The 15,007-nt window shown below is 42.2% G+C and overlaps 1 protein-coding gene across 3 annotated transcripts in view; it reads left to right on the top strand.

Annotated features, from left to right (window-relative positions):
• The window catches only part of YOD1 (YOD1 deubiquitinase), a 37,539-nt gene extending 23,381 nt beyond the window's left edge, over nt 1–14,158 (top strand). For all 3 annotated transcript variants that reach the window (XM_031937265.1, XM_031937264.1, XM_003767651.4), the window contains exons 2-4: nt 4,531–4,718; nt 8,839–9,001; nt 10,678–14,158. In XM_031937265.1, the coding sequence (XP_031793125.1) occupies nt 4,531–4,718; nt 8,839–9,001; nt 10,678–12,242 (1,916 nt within the window). In that variant the 3' untranslated portion in view covers nt 12,243–14,158. The remainder of the gene's footprint in view (nt 1–4,530; nt 4,719–8,838; nt 9,002–10,677) is intronic.
• Nucleotides 14,159–15,007: the final 849 nt, after the last annotated feature.

Below are 15,007 nucleotides of genomic sequence, written 5' to 3'. Positions count from 1 at the left end.
GTAGAAGTCTCTCATCCTCACCAGGTCTTCTATACATTGATGAAATCATAGGTACAATCAAACCCCAACCCCAACACCCCACAACCCCACTTCAATATCAAAAACAAAAAAGCAAAATAAAACAAAACAAAACTTGCTCCTCTCTTAAGTCAACCAGGGCATCAAGAAGTTAAAAAATACCACCTGCTTGCTCAACTTAAGATTTTTTCATTAGAAGTGTTTAGATTGTTTCTTGAGCCCCTTATCAAGCGAGAATGCCTCCAGTTTCGAGAATTCCTGTGAGCCAATCCCCTAGTTTCAGGATTATAAATCCTTCCAGCAGAAATATGGCACCTCAGCCAGGGTAGGTCAGAGGGAAAGAGGAAGCCTTCTCAATGTCACAGGAATGGAGGAGGCTTGATTAGAAAGACCTTAGAGTTCAATCAGGTTTAGGTTCATCCCTTTGGCAGATGTGGAACATTGGGAGTAAGGGAAAGAATATGACCTCAGTGAAAGTGGTTACTTGGTATCTTCTGGTTTGCTTTTTGAGAACCCCCTTCCCCTCCATAGATGTAAATTTGACTTGAGGCAAGGAACTGAGACCAGGTTGCCTTCAGGGATCTTTCCCAGGACTGGGACTCTAAAACCAGAGGGGACTTTTTTTGCCTGAGGGTTTTTGACATTCACTGATATGGCACCAACAGAGGAAATAGACACTGAGAAAAGGTCAATTTTGAGAAAGGTACCTCTGTGGAAGCTTCGAGTCGCTCCCAATTGATTAAATTTTAGGGCATGAAATGGTAGAAACAATGAATCCTGAGATCCAGTCACACTGACCTCTTTCCTGTCCTCAGTATAAGACTCCAGGCATTTTCACTGGATGTCCCTCATGTTGGGCATGCCCTTCCTCCGCATTTGTTTCCTGGCTTTCCTTGATTTGTTCAAGTTTCATCTAAAATCGTACCTTCTATGGGAAGCCTTTCCCATCTCTCATAACATATATATATATATATTTTTAATTTTTATTTATTTTTATTTATTTATTTTTTTTTTTTTGCTAAGGCAATTGGGGTTATGTGACTTGCCCTGACTTCAGGGCTAGTGCTGTATCCACTGCACCACTTAGCCGTCCTCTACCTTTTATCTTTTTATTTTTATTTGTAACCTTAACACTTAGCATGTCTGACACATAGTAACCACTTAAATGCATATTGATTGATTAAATGATCTTTTTGTATCTGATGAGAGGAGGCCCTTTGTCTGGGTTTGTGTCATGCTCAAAAGGGGGGGAGGGGAGGAATAGTTGAAAAGACCTTTCAATCTGTCATATGTTTCTGTATGCATCTCCCTAGAAATCCTCAATCTTAAAGGAATGCTGTCAAATACTAATAAGTATACAAAGTCACACAATTATTAAATGTTACAATAGAAGAGACATTAGGAGGTCATCCAGTCTAGCCAATTCTTTGTGCCTCAGTTTCCATATCTGTAAAATGAAGAGATGTGACTTGCTCAAGATCACAGAGCTGATTGGTAGAATAATGTTGCTGCTCTCAACTTCATTAGCCTGCTCTACACTGCTTATGTTGTCACTATAAAAGATTTTGAGACCAAGTGTAGCTAGTTACTCAATCCACTGAACTACATTTGTTCTGTTTATTTATTTATTTATTTGTGTTGTTGTTGTTCACTTGTTTAGTCATGTCTGGCTCTTTGTGACCTCATTTTTCTTGGTTTTCTTGCCAAAGATACTGGAGGAGTTCTCATTTCCTTCTCCAGTTCCTTTGACAGACAGAAAAACTGAGGCAAACTGAATGAAGTGATTTGTCCCCAGGGACAACAGCTTAAGGATTATTATTGTTGTTCTTGCTGACTTCAGGCCTGGTACTCTGTCCAATGAACCACCTTTATTTAATCTATTCCAAAAGACCTAAGAAAGATGCAAAAGATAATCTTGCCAGCAGGAAGGATCAAGGTTTCCAACTAGTAAGAACCTCCCAACAGTTCAGTTGAGGAGATGTTAGAGTGGACATCTTGGAATTTTCTCCACAGGCATTTACTAAGTGCTTACCACAATAAGTACTTTTCTAGAGACAGTACATTATATGAAAAGTCTTAGATTTGGAGTCAGATTTCCTCACTACCTGTGATATCTTGAATAGAACAGTTAGTTCATTCACCTCAAGTACATATCAATTTCTATATTTGTAAAGGGATTACTTAGATGATCTCTAAGTCCCACTCCAAATATCACCATATTTAATTATACTTTTTGTTTAAAAATAATTCAACGTGTTTATTAAATATATACTCCTATATATAAAAGGGCAGCTAGAGAGCACAGAGGATATAGTGTTGGGTCTAGGTCAGGAAAACTTCTTTCCCTGGGTTCAAATATGGCTTCAGACACTCACTAGCTGTGTGACCCTGCTTAACCCATTTGACTCAATTTTCTCATTTGTCAAATGAGCTGGAAGAAAACCGCTCAGATTTCTCATTTGTCAAATGAGAAAACTGCTCATATTTCTACCAGGAAAACCTTAAAAGGGTCAAAAGAGTATACAACTGAAAAATGCCTGAACAACAACAAATGTGTATGAAAAGCACTGTGCTAGTGATACAAAAACCAAAATGAACCAACTTTTTTTTCTCTAAATGCTTACATCCTATGGGTAAGGGGCTATGGAGATATAACATGTAAACAATTAGGTCATAGAGGAGGGAAAAGAACACTGACAGCTTTGGTAATGAGTTTAAAATCTTTTCCGTGGGGGAGGCTGACTTGATTTTTGGGAAAGGGTAAGGGGCTATTTAGCTTCATGTTTAGTTTTTGTGTCTCAAAGGTGTGGCCAGCTTCGCTGCTGAATGCCATCTCCTCTTGCTGCTGCTTTCATGTTCCTATTTCCCTAAACCACATGGCTGACAGCTTCTGCTTGACGAATTCTCCAGGTGGTGATCCATGTTGACACCTTTCCATTCCAGTTTCAACTCCTCCTCAGTGCAGTATTGGCCTTGGACTTTTTCGTTGATACCTGAGGTCTGCCTGCCCTGTGCCCCCACCCTGACAAGTCCAGGAACCTCGAGTGCCAAAGAGATGCCTAGCCTAGTGCTCTTCACCCCACCCTGCCCCACCTCTTGGAATACCTCCTCTCAGGCAGGACAGGGCCTTGTGCTTACCAGCTCTGTATGACTTGTAGGCTGACTCACTTTGCTTAGCCCAAACTTGACTTTGGCACTGGCAACTGAACTTGGCAGACATGCCCTCCCCTTTTGCAAGGCCTGAGCTTTCAAGTAGAGTCTATTTTGCTGGGAAATTTACTAAGAATTTTGGTGGGTGCCGGAAAAGAGAACTGATAGGTATGGTATTTTGTGTCCTTCAGTCCATTATAGTCAGGAGTTAAAGCATTGAACTGGGAGTTATCCCAATCCTGTCCCCAATCTGGCTGTATGACATTAAAGAGATCTTTAACCTCTGTTCTTAGCTCAGTTCTCCCAAAGTTCCCTTCATTATTTGCCTACGTGAAAGGAAATCCTTTGAAAAGAAAGGTGCCATATTAGCTCTAATACAATAATAATGATAATAGTTCACATTTATATAGTGCTCTGAGGTGCCAAAAAAGTGTTTTTTATGCATTTAAATGTCTTTCGTTCTCATGGCAACCCTATGAGGTAGATGCTATTATTTCTGCTCCACTGATGAGGAAAACCACTCAGAGTCACACAATTAGTGTCTGTTGGGCAAAGTGAAAATAAAGATGGGCAACACAAGCAAAGAGTTTCTGTTTAAAACCTACTGAAGCTCCAAAGGCAAAAGCAAAAAGATGTGGTCTATCTTATAGATATTCTTTAAAGTTAGTAGACTCTTATTTAGCAGCATTTTTCTTTCCTATTCCCTTATTCCTGTTGCTTTGGCTAAGAATTACATTTTCAATCAAACTTGTTCCTTGTATTTTTTATTTTGGACTTTTGAGTTGTAACAAAAGGAATTTAGTTCAAGCTTTCTGATGGGAAGAAATGAAACATAGTAAATGCAATGAAAGTAACGAAACCTTTTCTTTTTTATGCCCTGAGAAAGAAGATTTTTGAGGAGTATGTGGAGTAAGATTGATTGATAACTGTCTTCATATATATGAAGGGCTATGTGGATTCTGCTTGGCTCAAGGGCAGATCACAACAGATAAAAGCTATGGAGAGCTAGATTTTCACTTTTTTTATAAGGGAAAACTTGGCCTGAAATGAAGGGGCTATTTTGGGAGGAAGTGTCCTTGGAGCAGAGGTGAGATGATCACTTCTCAGGCCTGCTCCTGAAGGAACTCCTATCTGAGTCCTGGGTAATTTAGATAACTTCGGAGGTATCTTTTCAGCTCTTGACTTCTGTATTTTTGAATAGCCCTGCCTCTCTACCAGTGCCTCCTGCTTTCTCAGAGGCAAAGTTCCTCTTGTGGGTCCCCTTCTAATTCTTTGCTCGGTGACTCCAGGAGCTGTGTCACGTGGCTGAGGCACGGAGGCAGAGGTCTCCGTTCAAAGTGGCTGTAATTCTTCTCTTTTCAGGCCAGGCCTGGGACATTCTCCGCTTCCCTTCGCTCTCCCCTCTGGGAGCCCCTTTTGCCACCTGCTGTGTCTTGTTTCGGGTGATGCCTGAAAGGGAGCTGTGGCCAGTGGGCCCCGGCACGGAACCCGTGACCCGCGTTGGCAGCTGTGACAGCATGACGAGCACCAACTCCACTCACTCGGGACTTGTACGTACGGCCTCCCCTCCCCCCACCCTCCCCACCCCGGATCCCCAGCCCCATGTCTGCATGGTTGCCCTGGAACTGCTCCTGCTGCTGGCCTGTCATCCTCACCCTTGCCCTCTGCTTTTTCCTTTGGTGTTCTCTGCTGGGCAATGAGTCCTGCCATCATGCTTTATTCTTCAGTTCTGGCAAAACAAAAATAAAAACAAACAAAACAGGGCAGGGCAGGACAGCTTTAGAGGGAAGTGGGATAGATTGGGGTAAATGATGGAAGCTTTTGCTTCCCTCCCTTTCATTTAGCAGTGGGAAAGGAAACATCATTTAGTAGAAAACATCAGAATTGTACAGACTTTAGGCATGTGATAGTAACGATAATAAGCATCACAAATATTATTGTATCAAACAATAGTCCTTTGAGATTTGCAAAATCTTTACTATGTTATTTCATATGATGCACACATACCCCCATGAGATAGATACAATGATTATTCCCATTTTACAGCTAAGAAACGTGAAGCAGATAAGTTACTTGTCTAGGGCCACACAGCTAGTAATTGTCTAAGGCAGGATTCAAAGTTGTGACTCCCTGACCTCAAGTCCAACACTCAATCCATTATACCACCTAGGCCTAGTCCAGCCTTTTCATTACATGAAGAATTGAGGTTAAGGAACCTGCCCAAGATCACATAGCTAGAAAGAGTTAGAATTGGGGTTAGAAGGCAGATTTGCTGACTGCCAGTCAAGTACTAGGTTAGGATCTCCTAAAGATTCTGCCTAACTCTGGGTTCTTGCAACATCATTCCACTTGCTTTCTTGAGGCTCTCCCATTCTGTGGAAACTTGAGTTCAGCTTTCAGAAGCTCAGGTGCACCTGCCTGGTGAATTCCCCAGAGTAAAGACACTTCTGGCAATCAATCACCACTGCAAAGTTTCCTAGGAGAGCATCTGGAGCTCTGGAGAGTGAAAGTTTTGTTTCTTTGTAGTCGAAGAATTTAAATAAAACCTGGGGAAGAACTTCCTAACAGAAAAGGTAGAAAAGAAAGAAAAAACCTGGAATGAGTGGCCAAGCAAAGTTGCCAGATTCCATTCTTCAAGAATCTCTGTCCTTCTTCCAGACATAGTGGAGTTCTGGAGGCAGAGATGACATGACCTCTTCACCTTCCTTCCATTTTAGGATTTTCAGTCCTTCAAAAGAATTACTTTTCAATATCTCTAGGTGTAAATAGCAAGCAGCTGGGTGGTTCAGTGGATAGAGCATTGGGCCTGGAGTCAAGAAGACTTGAGCTCAAATCCAGCCCTAAACACTTACTGTGTAACCCTGGACAAGTCACATAAGCCTATTTGTCTCAATTTCCATGTCTATAAAATGAGTTAGAGAAGAAAATGGCAAAATGACTCCAGTATCTTTGCCAAGAAAACCTCACATAGGGTCATTAAGAATCAGACGTGACTAAAATGACCCACAGAGTGTTCAAATTCTCAGTAACCCTCCAAATAAAAGCTCAAGCAGGTCAAAGGGAGAAGTGAAAGTAAACTTAATGACTGTATCCTTTTATGGACTCTGCTATTTTGTATATTTTGTATTTTAAAATACGTCTGAAAGGAATTATTTAATCTTAATGTTAGAAGGGACTGGAGAGACCATCTGTTTCAATACCTTTATATTGTAGAGAAGGAAAATAAGGTTAACTTTCAAGTTCAATTTTGTCTGTATAATATATTAGGGGAAAAAAACCCATGCATATACACAGGCACACACATACACAGAGTAGATAATATTGTCTATTTTTACTTCTTGCTATTGGTTGCTGACTGAAGTTATGGAGATTGGAGTGGTTATAGCCTACCCATTGTATTTGGATAACCTAGCAGCTCATTCTGATTTGCACCCTAACACTAACTTTTCTATCTACCCACCAAAAGATGCAGGAGCAGCCACCAGTGTTAACAAATTCTTTGGATTTCCAATTTCCTTCTTTAATATTTGAGAGGCAGGTAAATAGATGAAGATCCCGGAGGGGATTATTGGTATCTGGACTCTGGGACACCCAGCTCTGTAGTTTTCAGGTCTCTTCAGGATTTAGTGGGAGAAGGAGAATAAGAGTGCCGTATGGTTTGCAAAGTATTTTAGAAATGTTTCATTTAAAAAACCCTGAGAACCCTTATTTTCTAAATGAGAAAACTGAAGCAGACATAGGTTAAGTCATCTGCCCAGGGTCACATAAATTGTGTCTGAAGCTGGATTTAAAGACTTGAGTTCCAATCTGGCCTCAAACACTAGCTGTGTGACCCTAGGCAGATCACTTAATCCGTTTGTCTCAGTTCCCTCATCTGAAAAATGAACTGGAGAAGAAAATGGCAAACTACTCCAGTATCTCTGCCAAGAAAACTCTGAATGGGGTCATGGAAAGTCAAACACAAGTAAAACACTGAGCTACATTATCCAGCTTCCCCTTCCATTGAGCTCCTATCTGAATTCTTATCTTCCTCTGTCATTAGTTGGTGAGTGTTTCAGAAACACATCCTTATTGTCTCAGCCAAACTTCAGGAGGTCCCTTTTTCTAGAGGAAGGGGGAAGTGTGTGTGAATAAGCATTTATAAAGGGCCTCAGGCCTGTGTGCCAGGCACTGTACTGAGTGCTTTTTTTTTTTTTTTAAACAAATATTTCATTTTAAACAAACATTTCATTCACAGTAACCCTAGGAGCTAGGTGCTATTATTATTCCCATTTTTTACAGTTGAGGAAACTGAGGCAAATAATGCCTTGCCTGGAGTCACACAGCTAATAATTGTCTCAGTCCAGATCTTGCACGTTCTAGGTTCACCTCTCTTATTCACTGCTTCAATAACTGCTTCCAAATCCTTGGGTTAATGAATTTCAATGACAAAAATAAATAAATTTTAAGTAATCTATAATAGACCATTGTACTTCATCATCTCTATCCTTATTATCACGAATAATCAAAAGTTATCTACAGTTATCTCTGTCCTAATACTGTCCTTGGTAAGAATAGTATAAAATAAAAGCATTTAAGATATATATATATATTATGAATTAGATACATATCAACAAATATGAATACTTACTTATATGAAAGCCAGAAAATGAAATTACAAATCTATTTTAATCTATAACTTGTTTTTTTAACTCCCCCCCCCACACACACACACAATGTTAGGTGTATGGGAGAGGGTATTATGCATTTGTCTATATGTACATATATATACAACTTGCCCAGCTTTTCTTTATTCCATTTGAACCTTATTTTCTCTTTTGAATATTTTAAAAGTCCTTGAGAAAGTACTTTACAATGGGAAAGTTACTATGCAAGCCTAAGTATTATCTTGTCTTTCCATTTATCGCTGTAGAAAATACAGAATGTAAAAGATATCCCTGAAATCATATCTAAATAAAGGGGATTAAAATCCTTTTCTTCTGACTTCCAGTCCTTCATGTTAACTACTAAATCCTAGAATTCTGAGGAAGGTCATTTGTCTTTACACACAGATGGCTAATAATTTTTGTAAAATAGAGCAACAGACTGGGGAAGCTTATAGTCTAGCAGGGGCTTATGTAACATATAATGATAACTTTCATATTCAGTATTTTATATATGCAGTAGAATTGAAAAATAATTTTATTTGAGGTTTAAGGGGATTGGTATAGTATAGAAGGGAGGGAGGAGAGAGGGAGGGAGAGAGGGAGAAGAGAGTTCAGGACAAGTTCAAGGAGAAGGGGGACATATGAATTGGGCTTTAAAGGAATAGAAATCTAACAAGTGATGAGGAGTAGGGAAGGATAAGCATTCCAGATATAAGGAATGAGATGAGCAAAGATGTAGAAATAGGAAATAACAATACCATGTGTTTGTTAGATCACAGTATCATGGGGAACTATTTCTCTGGTTCTTCTTTTCCTGCCCAAGGGTTGAGAGAACAGCCTGAGCGGGTTGGTCCAGGTTGGTAGAGAGTTACTGTGATTCTGTTTCCGGCTCTTCAGCATTCCTTCCACAGAGGGAACAGGGCAGGGTAGTGCTGCGTCCCCACCAGTTTCTGCAGAGCTAATTGTCACATTGCTCCCTCTTTTCCTAAACTGACCTTGTCAATTATTCTTTGGTGGTTTACAGAGTGACGGCAGCTACGACTTCCTATCTGCAGAAGAGAAAGAGTGTTTGTTGTTCCTGGAAGAGACCATTGGCTCCTTAGACAAGGAGGCTGACAGTAGCCTCTCTACTGACCAGTCAGAACCAGCCACACCCCAGGACCCAAAGACACCGTCTGTGCTCCAGGGTAAGGAAGTGGGGTGCCTTTTAAAAGTCAACACATCTCACTAACCATTTTCAATGGCCTGACTTCTGTCTAGTTCTCAGTTCAAAAAATATTTGTGAAGTATGTGTTATGTGTAGAAGTACCATACTTGGAATAAATGAATAAAGCACAGGTACTGCCCTCAAGGAGCATATTGGGGGTTAAGACCTGTCTATGAAATAAATGGAGTGTTCCAGAGAGGTACACACAGAATGCCACGAGGGTTAAAAGAAGGGGAGGGATGTGGGCAGAAAACCAAAGTCAATCTATATTCTTCATCTCTCCTTTGGTTTAAATACTGATTCATTGTAGGTCAGTGGATGACAAACTCTTTGTAAGGCCACTTTAGAAAATCTCTTTCTCTCTGTTTCTCTCTCTCTCTCTTTCTCCTTCCCCCCCTCCCTTTCTCTCTCCCTCCTTCCCTCTCTCCCTGTCCCTTTCCCTCTTTCCCTCCCTCTCTCTCTCTCTCTCTCTCTCTCTCTCTCTCTCTCTCTCTCTCTCTCTATCTCTCTGCTCTGTCTCTCTCTCTGTGTCTCTCTCTCTTCCTTTTTCTCTTTCTCCCTCCTCTTCTCCTCTCTCTCCCTATTCTTCTCCCTTGCTGGGCTGGGTGGGCCAAGAAGAGAAAAAAAAAATTGACTTGTATTTGCACTGCCCATGAGGAAATCTTCAAGAAACTAAATCCATGAAAGAGAGAGGAATGAAGAAGGGTGAATAGGAGGTACTGGGGAAACTATCAGTTTAGGTAATCTGGGTATCAGTCTAGCTAAGCTAATCTCAGGGGCCCAGAACATGAGGCTGTAGGAGAAATGAAGCAAGGAAGGAAAGGGCAGGCAGAATTAATGCCCCACCTTTATATAATGTTGTGGGAGATGCTTTGACAATATGAGTAGGTTTGGGGGCAAATCTGATGCATTTGTGGGCAATAGAATACTTTCTGTCCCTAGTACAGAACAACATGCAACAAGTATAGTTTTCTGGGAGGGATCAAAGCTACTTCCCTGACAGGTACTAAGGTTTAAAGGAATATGGCTGCTGTTTGTATTAGCTGAATTTAAAACTGCAGCCAGTCATAAGACTTCTTTTTCTGGCTGACTTAAGTTGAGCTTCATTCCCAGTTTGCAAGGAGAGAAAAGGCTGTGTTAGTCCCTTGAACTTTAAGCTGTGCCTTTGCATAGTTTTTCAGATGTCTAGAATAAAACACCTTCTCTTTTATCCTAGAAGGATATGAACTATCTGAAACTGTGGAGTAACAAGATGGAATCTTCCCTCTCTCTTATCCTCAGTTCATCATAATGGGAGAGCTTCCCCATGGCCAAGAGACTGATCTGGGATTTCTTCCTTCCTCTGTATAAAATTAACCCATTGGCTATAGTATATATATTTGTTACAAAGTTGAGAGAAAAATATATGAATTGGAAAAAACTTATACGTTTTACTTTTTTGAAAAAAAATCTTCTAATCTCGATCATACATAATCTCGAGCATAGAGAAAAAAATACCTGCCTCTTTTAACGAGAAAGTGAGAAGTGATCTGTCATTTATATGGAGTTGGTGTTCAATACAGGGGCTATTGGGAATGTTTGTTCCCTCTCAAGGAAAATTCTTATTTTTGTTTCCCTCTTCTCTTACATCCTTTTTCTCTTCCTTCACCACTGCAGGCTCCCTAGAGAAAAGACTGATTCAGGAGGGATCAGAGCAGAAGAGAGACATTCAATCCAGTCTAACCCGTCTTCAACAGGCCCAGGATCTGGGCCTTAAGTTGGGCTCCCACAGTCTTCCCCGGAACATCCACATTAGTAGAGACCAGAGCCTTCGAGAGACTTCCACCTGCCGTCCTAGTCAGTCCGAAGGCCATATCCCTAGAGGGCTTGTGTCAGCACCTTTGGGAAACAGAGGCAATAGTGTAGCCTCACCTGTCTCCCCAGGGGAATCTTCTGAATTGGACAAGGTACTCATACCCCCACCAGAGGCTTTCCGGGACACTCATCAGGAGCAAGATACTGGAGGGATCCTGTCCCTTAAAGAGAAGAGAAAGCCAGGTCAAGACAACTTGCCCTGGTCCCGTCCAGCACTTGACACCCTGGAGAAAGAAGCATTTTTGAAGGCTATGTCCCACGGAACCAGTGAGAAGACCTTGGAAGGCAACACAAGGCAGCCTGGGCCCTTGTCCTCAGAAAACTTGGGATCTGAAGACTTCCCCCTCCCTCTAGGAGATGATAAGAGTACTAAAGTTGCTCCTCCAACAGCGCCAAAGTCCAGGAAACTTCCCCCCAACATTATCCTGAAGACCAGCCGGAGTAACTTCCATAGCGACCCTCCAAACCGCTTCTCTCACCGTTCTCCGGCTGCCCCCAGAGACTCCACTACTGAGCACGCGGCTTCTGTATCCTCCGCGCTTCAGGAGCAGAGGCGAGCCAGGCGAGAGGCACTGGAGAAGCTGGGGCTGCCCCAAGACCATGAGAATGAACCTAACCTCCATTTGGCCAAGTCTAGCAGTGTTCGCAAGGCGAAGCAATCCCCAGCTCATGCTTCCACGCCTGCCCCTGCTCCTGCCCCTGCGCCAGTTCCCGCTCCTACTGCGGTCCGGGCTCCTGCTCCTGCCCGGGCTTCAGTTTCAGGCCCTGCTCCTGCTCCAGCACCTGCTCCAGTTTCAACTGGTCGAGTCCTGGCTCCAGGTCCATCCCAACTTGTCTCTTCTGCCCCTGCTTCAGTTAAGGCAGCAGGTTCTTCATCCACACCCATTTCCATCCCCCAGCCCACAAAAGTCAGCAGCAGTCCCCCAACTCGATCGAGGCCGGACTCCAGACTGGCGCTCAAGGAGGGCTCGGTCCCTGGCCTTCGGCAGATGAACTTCAAGTCTAACACCTTGGAGCGCTCAGGGGTGGGACTGAGCAGTTACCTCTTGGCTGAAAAGGACAACCCACCTCCAACCAGTGCTTCTCTGGGCAAGGTCCCCTTCCTGGACAAGATGTCCCCAAATGTCCTACGCAACTCCAGACCCCGGCCGGCCTCGCTGGGTGGCGGGAAAGACTTTGCCAACATCCAAGTAGGCAAGCTGGCAGACCTGGAGCAAGATCGGAACTCCCAGCACTTCTCCTACCCGGGACAGAGCCGAGACAAGCTACCCCGGCCCCCCTGTGTCAGTGTTAAGATCACCCCCAAAGGCATTCCCGATGAGCACCGAAGGGAAGCCTTAAAGAAACTGGGCCTGCTAAAGGAGTAACCCTGGCTGTTGGGTTTGGAGAGATGGACACTCTCCAAGGACTCTTGGTTCTGTAAGTGATCCCGGTGTGAAGGATAGTCTTTGGATGCTCTCATCTTTCTAGAGGGTTGCGTGTGTGCACATGCGCTACAACGATGTGAGATAGTATTGTTAATACAGAGTGTCCTAAAAGTCTTAGTGCTAGTGTGAGTTTATTACCTTTTAAGCTTTTATTTAAATTTATTAAGTTTTAAGCTTGTTAAAGTTTGAAACTGCACCAAGACTTTTAGGATACATTATATATGCATCTGTCTGTATATATCATTGGAGATATTTATATTACAATAGATGTAATAATTTCTCAGGACTCTGATCTTGAAGAAGTATTTTTTTTCACTTGTTAATGCCCAGCTGGATGGGGAAGAAAACTATAGAAAAGTGATCAAGGTTGGTAAGAACATCAAATAAGATGTTAAGAAAGGGACTGGGTCAATGATTTCATTTAGAGGGTTTAGAGGAGACTCCCAGGACTAATGCAGATCAGTACTTTCTACCTTCTCTGCAACTTAGGAGCAGAGTGGTTCATTTTCCAGGGTCACTCAGGCAGTATGTGTCAGCTGTTTCTGAGGCAGCTCTCTACCCTCTCCACCACACTGTCTCTGTAAAATGAGATGATTTTCATGAAAATAGCTTTGAAATTAATTTCCTTTTAAAGTATTTTTAAAAGAACTTGCAAACATAGTAGCTAAATGTGGTTTTACTAGGATCTGGGCACTGAGTTATGAAAGCTTGACTCCATTCCTAAAATGGGGCTTAGTGGTGAGGGGTATTATACATTTTCTCCCTTTACCTGAGACCCTAAGATAACTCCAAGCATATATGGGGAGGCATGGGGACAAGCAGAGAGGCCAGACGTCCATCTCTCACCACCTTTCCCACTGTCACCTTCCCAGAGTATGGTTTATTGCCATGAAGTCACTCTCTGACCATGCTTTTTCCCTACCAGGGGAAGTCATTCTAGTTCCCTGAGATGCTTCTTACCATCCTGCTCTTCTCCCTCTTCTGCTTACACACTGCCCCGTCTTTTGGGAAACTCCATGATTGAGGATAGTCAAGTTCTCTAATATCTCAGCTACTTCATGTACCAAGAGGATGTCGCACCTTAGGGAAACTGTGCTGCCCTAGGGCTGCCAGTAACATCCCTCTTACTCTGGTGTTAAATACTTTCTTGGTCCCGGTTTTCTTTAGAGCTATCAATTGCTTTCTTGGGAGCATTTACAATCATCCCTATCCCCCAGCCCTGAGAGGGTTTGTGCCAGCATCTGTCTCCCCAGGGGAACCTTTTGAACTAGACAAGGTACTCATACCCCCATCAGAGGCTTTCCAGGACACTCACCAGGGACAAGGGGATGAGGATATAAATCCAGGGCATACCCAGGACTTTAGACTTTTAGAGGCAAGACATGTAAAAATAGCTGAGCCCTGAAAAAGGTAAATAAATAATCTAACCAAGACGTGCCTGTGGCAGATGTGTGACCAGAACAGAGATCTCCAGACCTCTTAGCTATGTGCCTTCTAGTTGGTTGGTTGGTTGTTGTCCTTTGTTCTCAAAGAGGACCCTTCTACTATACAATGTGCCTCTACTAGCTGGGGATCATAGAAACTACTTAAATGTGTGATCTTGCGTAAGTCCTTTCTGAAGCTTATTTTCCTTTTCTGTAAACCTGGGATTAAAATATTTGTACTACCTACCTCACAGGGTTGTTGTGAGGTATGAGCAAGCTGACCTTTGTAAATAAGAGCGCTTTGTTATGTGTTTAGTACTATAAAAATACAAGCTGTTATTATTATTTTTATTATTCTGAGACAATCAAGACACTGGAAGATCAAGAAGACCACTTCGAAAAAGCAAAGATTAAATTTCATTTAGTATAGTTCACAGTGTCATGTACATTACTGTACATGGATTGGTCTTGGGAGATTGTTCATCCATATGTGGAACACATGGTAATTCAATTAAGACAAACATCACATTCCATGAATATTCCAGATAACAGTCGCCTGTCTTGAAGAGGTCCTAAATAACATCACTTTGTGTGGGTCAGTGTTTAGTGTGTCCAACTGTGACTAATCAGTCCATAACTTGATCAGAGGAGCTTGGAAGGCTCCTACCAAAAGTCAGGCACAGATAATCCATCTTTGAGATTTGTAGGGAGGAGAAAAAGAGGGAATTCAATGGATAAAGGAGAAACTGCTTATAAACATTTTGCCACGTATTTGGTTAGAGAAAGCTAAGCATGAACCATTTAGGTCCCCTCACATGAAATGTGAATATCTTATTCACAACCTTGATCTAGTGGAGTATCCAGATCTTCTCAATAAGGACTAGGTAGATGGAAGCAGCCCCTAGAATTAGTGACTTTCTGTCTTATTTGACAGGCTGTAGGATCATAAATTCTTTGAATCACAGTGCTGGTCTATACCCTGATCCCTCGAGCCTCTATGGGATCTGGTCCTGGGACTAGTATAATTGGATTTCAGAAATGTTCATAATATGAATGGAGAAAAATAAAACTGCTGGTTCTCCTATTGGGTGGAGTGCGAGTATATTTTAGCTTAATCAGTCTGAGCCCTGCTCCTAAGCACAACAAGGTCTTTAGCATTTCTGTTACATCTCTAGCTAAGATCTTACTGCACTTTGACCCCTCAGGGGTGTGGTTGGATTTGAAATTATTTTCTAGTGCTCAGGGAGTCCTTTTTTTTCCTCTGCTTCTGTTTTATGCAAG

This window comes from Sarcophilus harrisii, chromosome 4 (assembly GCF_902635505.1).
Source record: "Sarcophilus harrisii chromosome 4, mSarHar1.11, whole genome shotgun sequence".
Taxonomy (NCBI): domain Eukaryota; kingdom Metazoa; phylum Chordata; class Mammalia; order Dasyuromorphia; family Dasyuridae; genus Sarcophilus; species Sarcophilus harrisii.
This window is presented reverse-complemented; position numbering and strand designations above follow the sequence as displayed.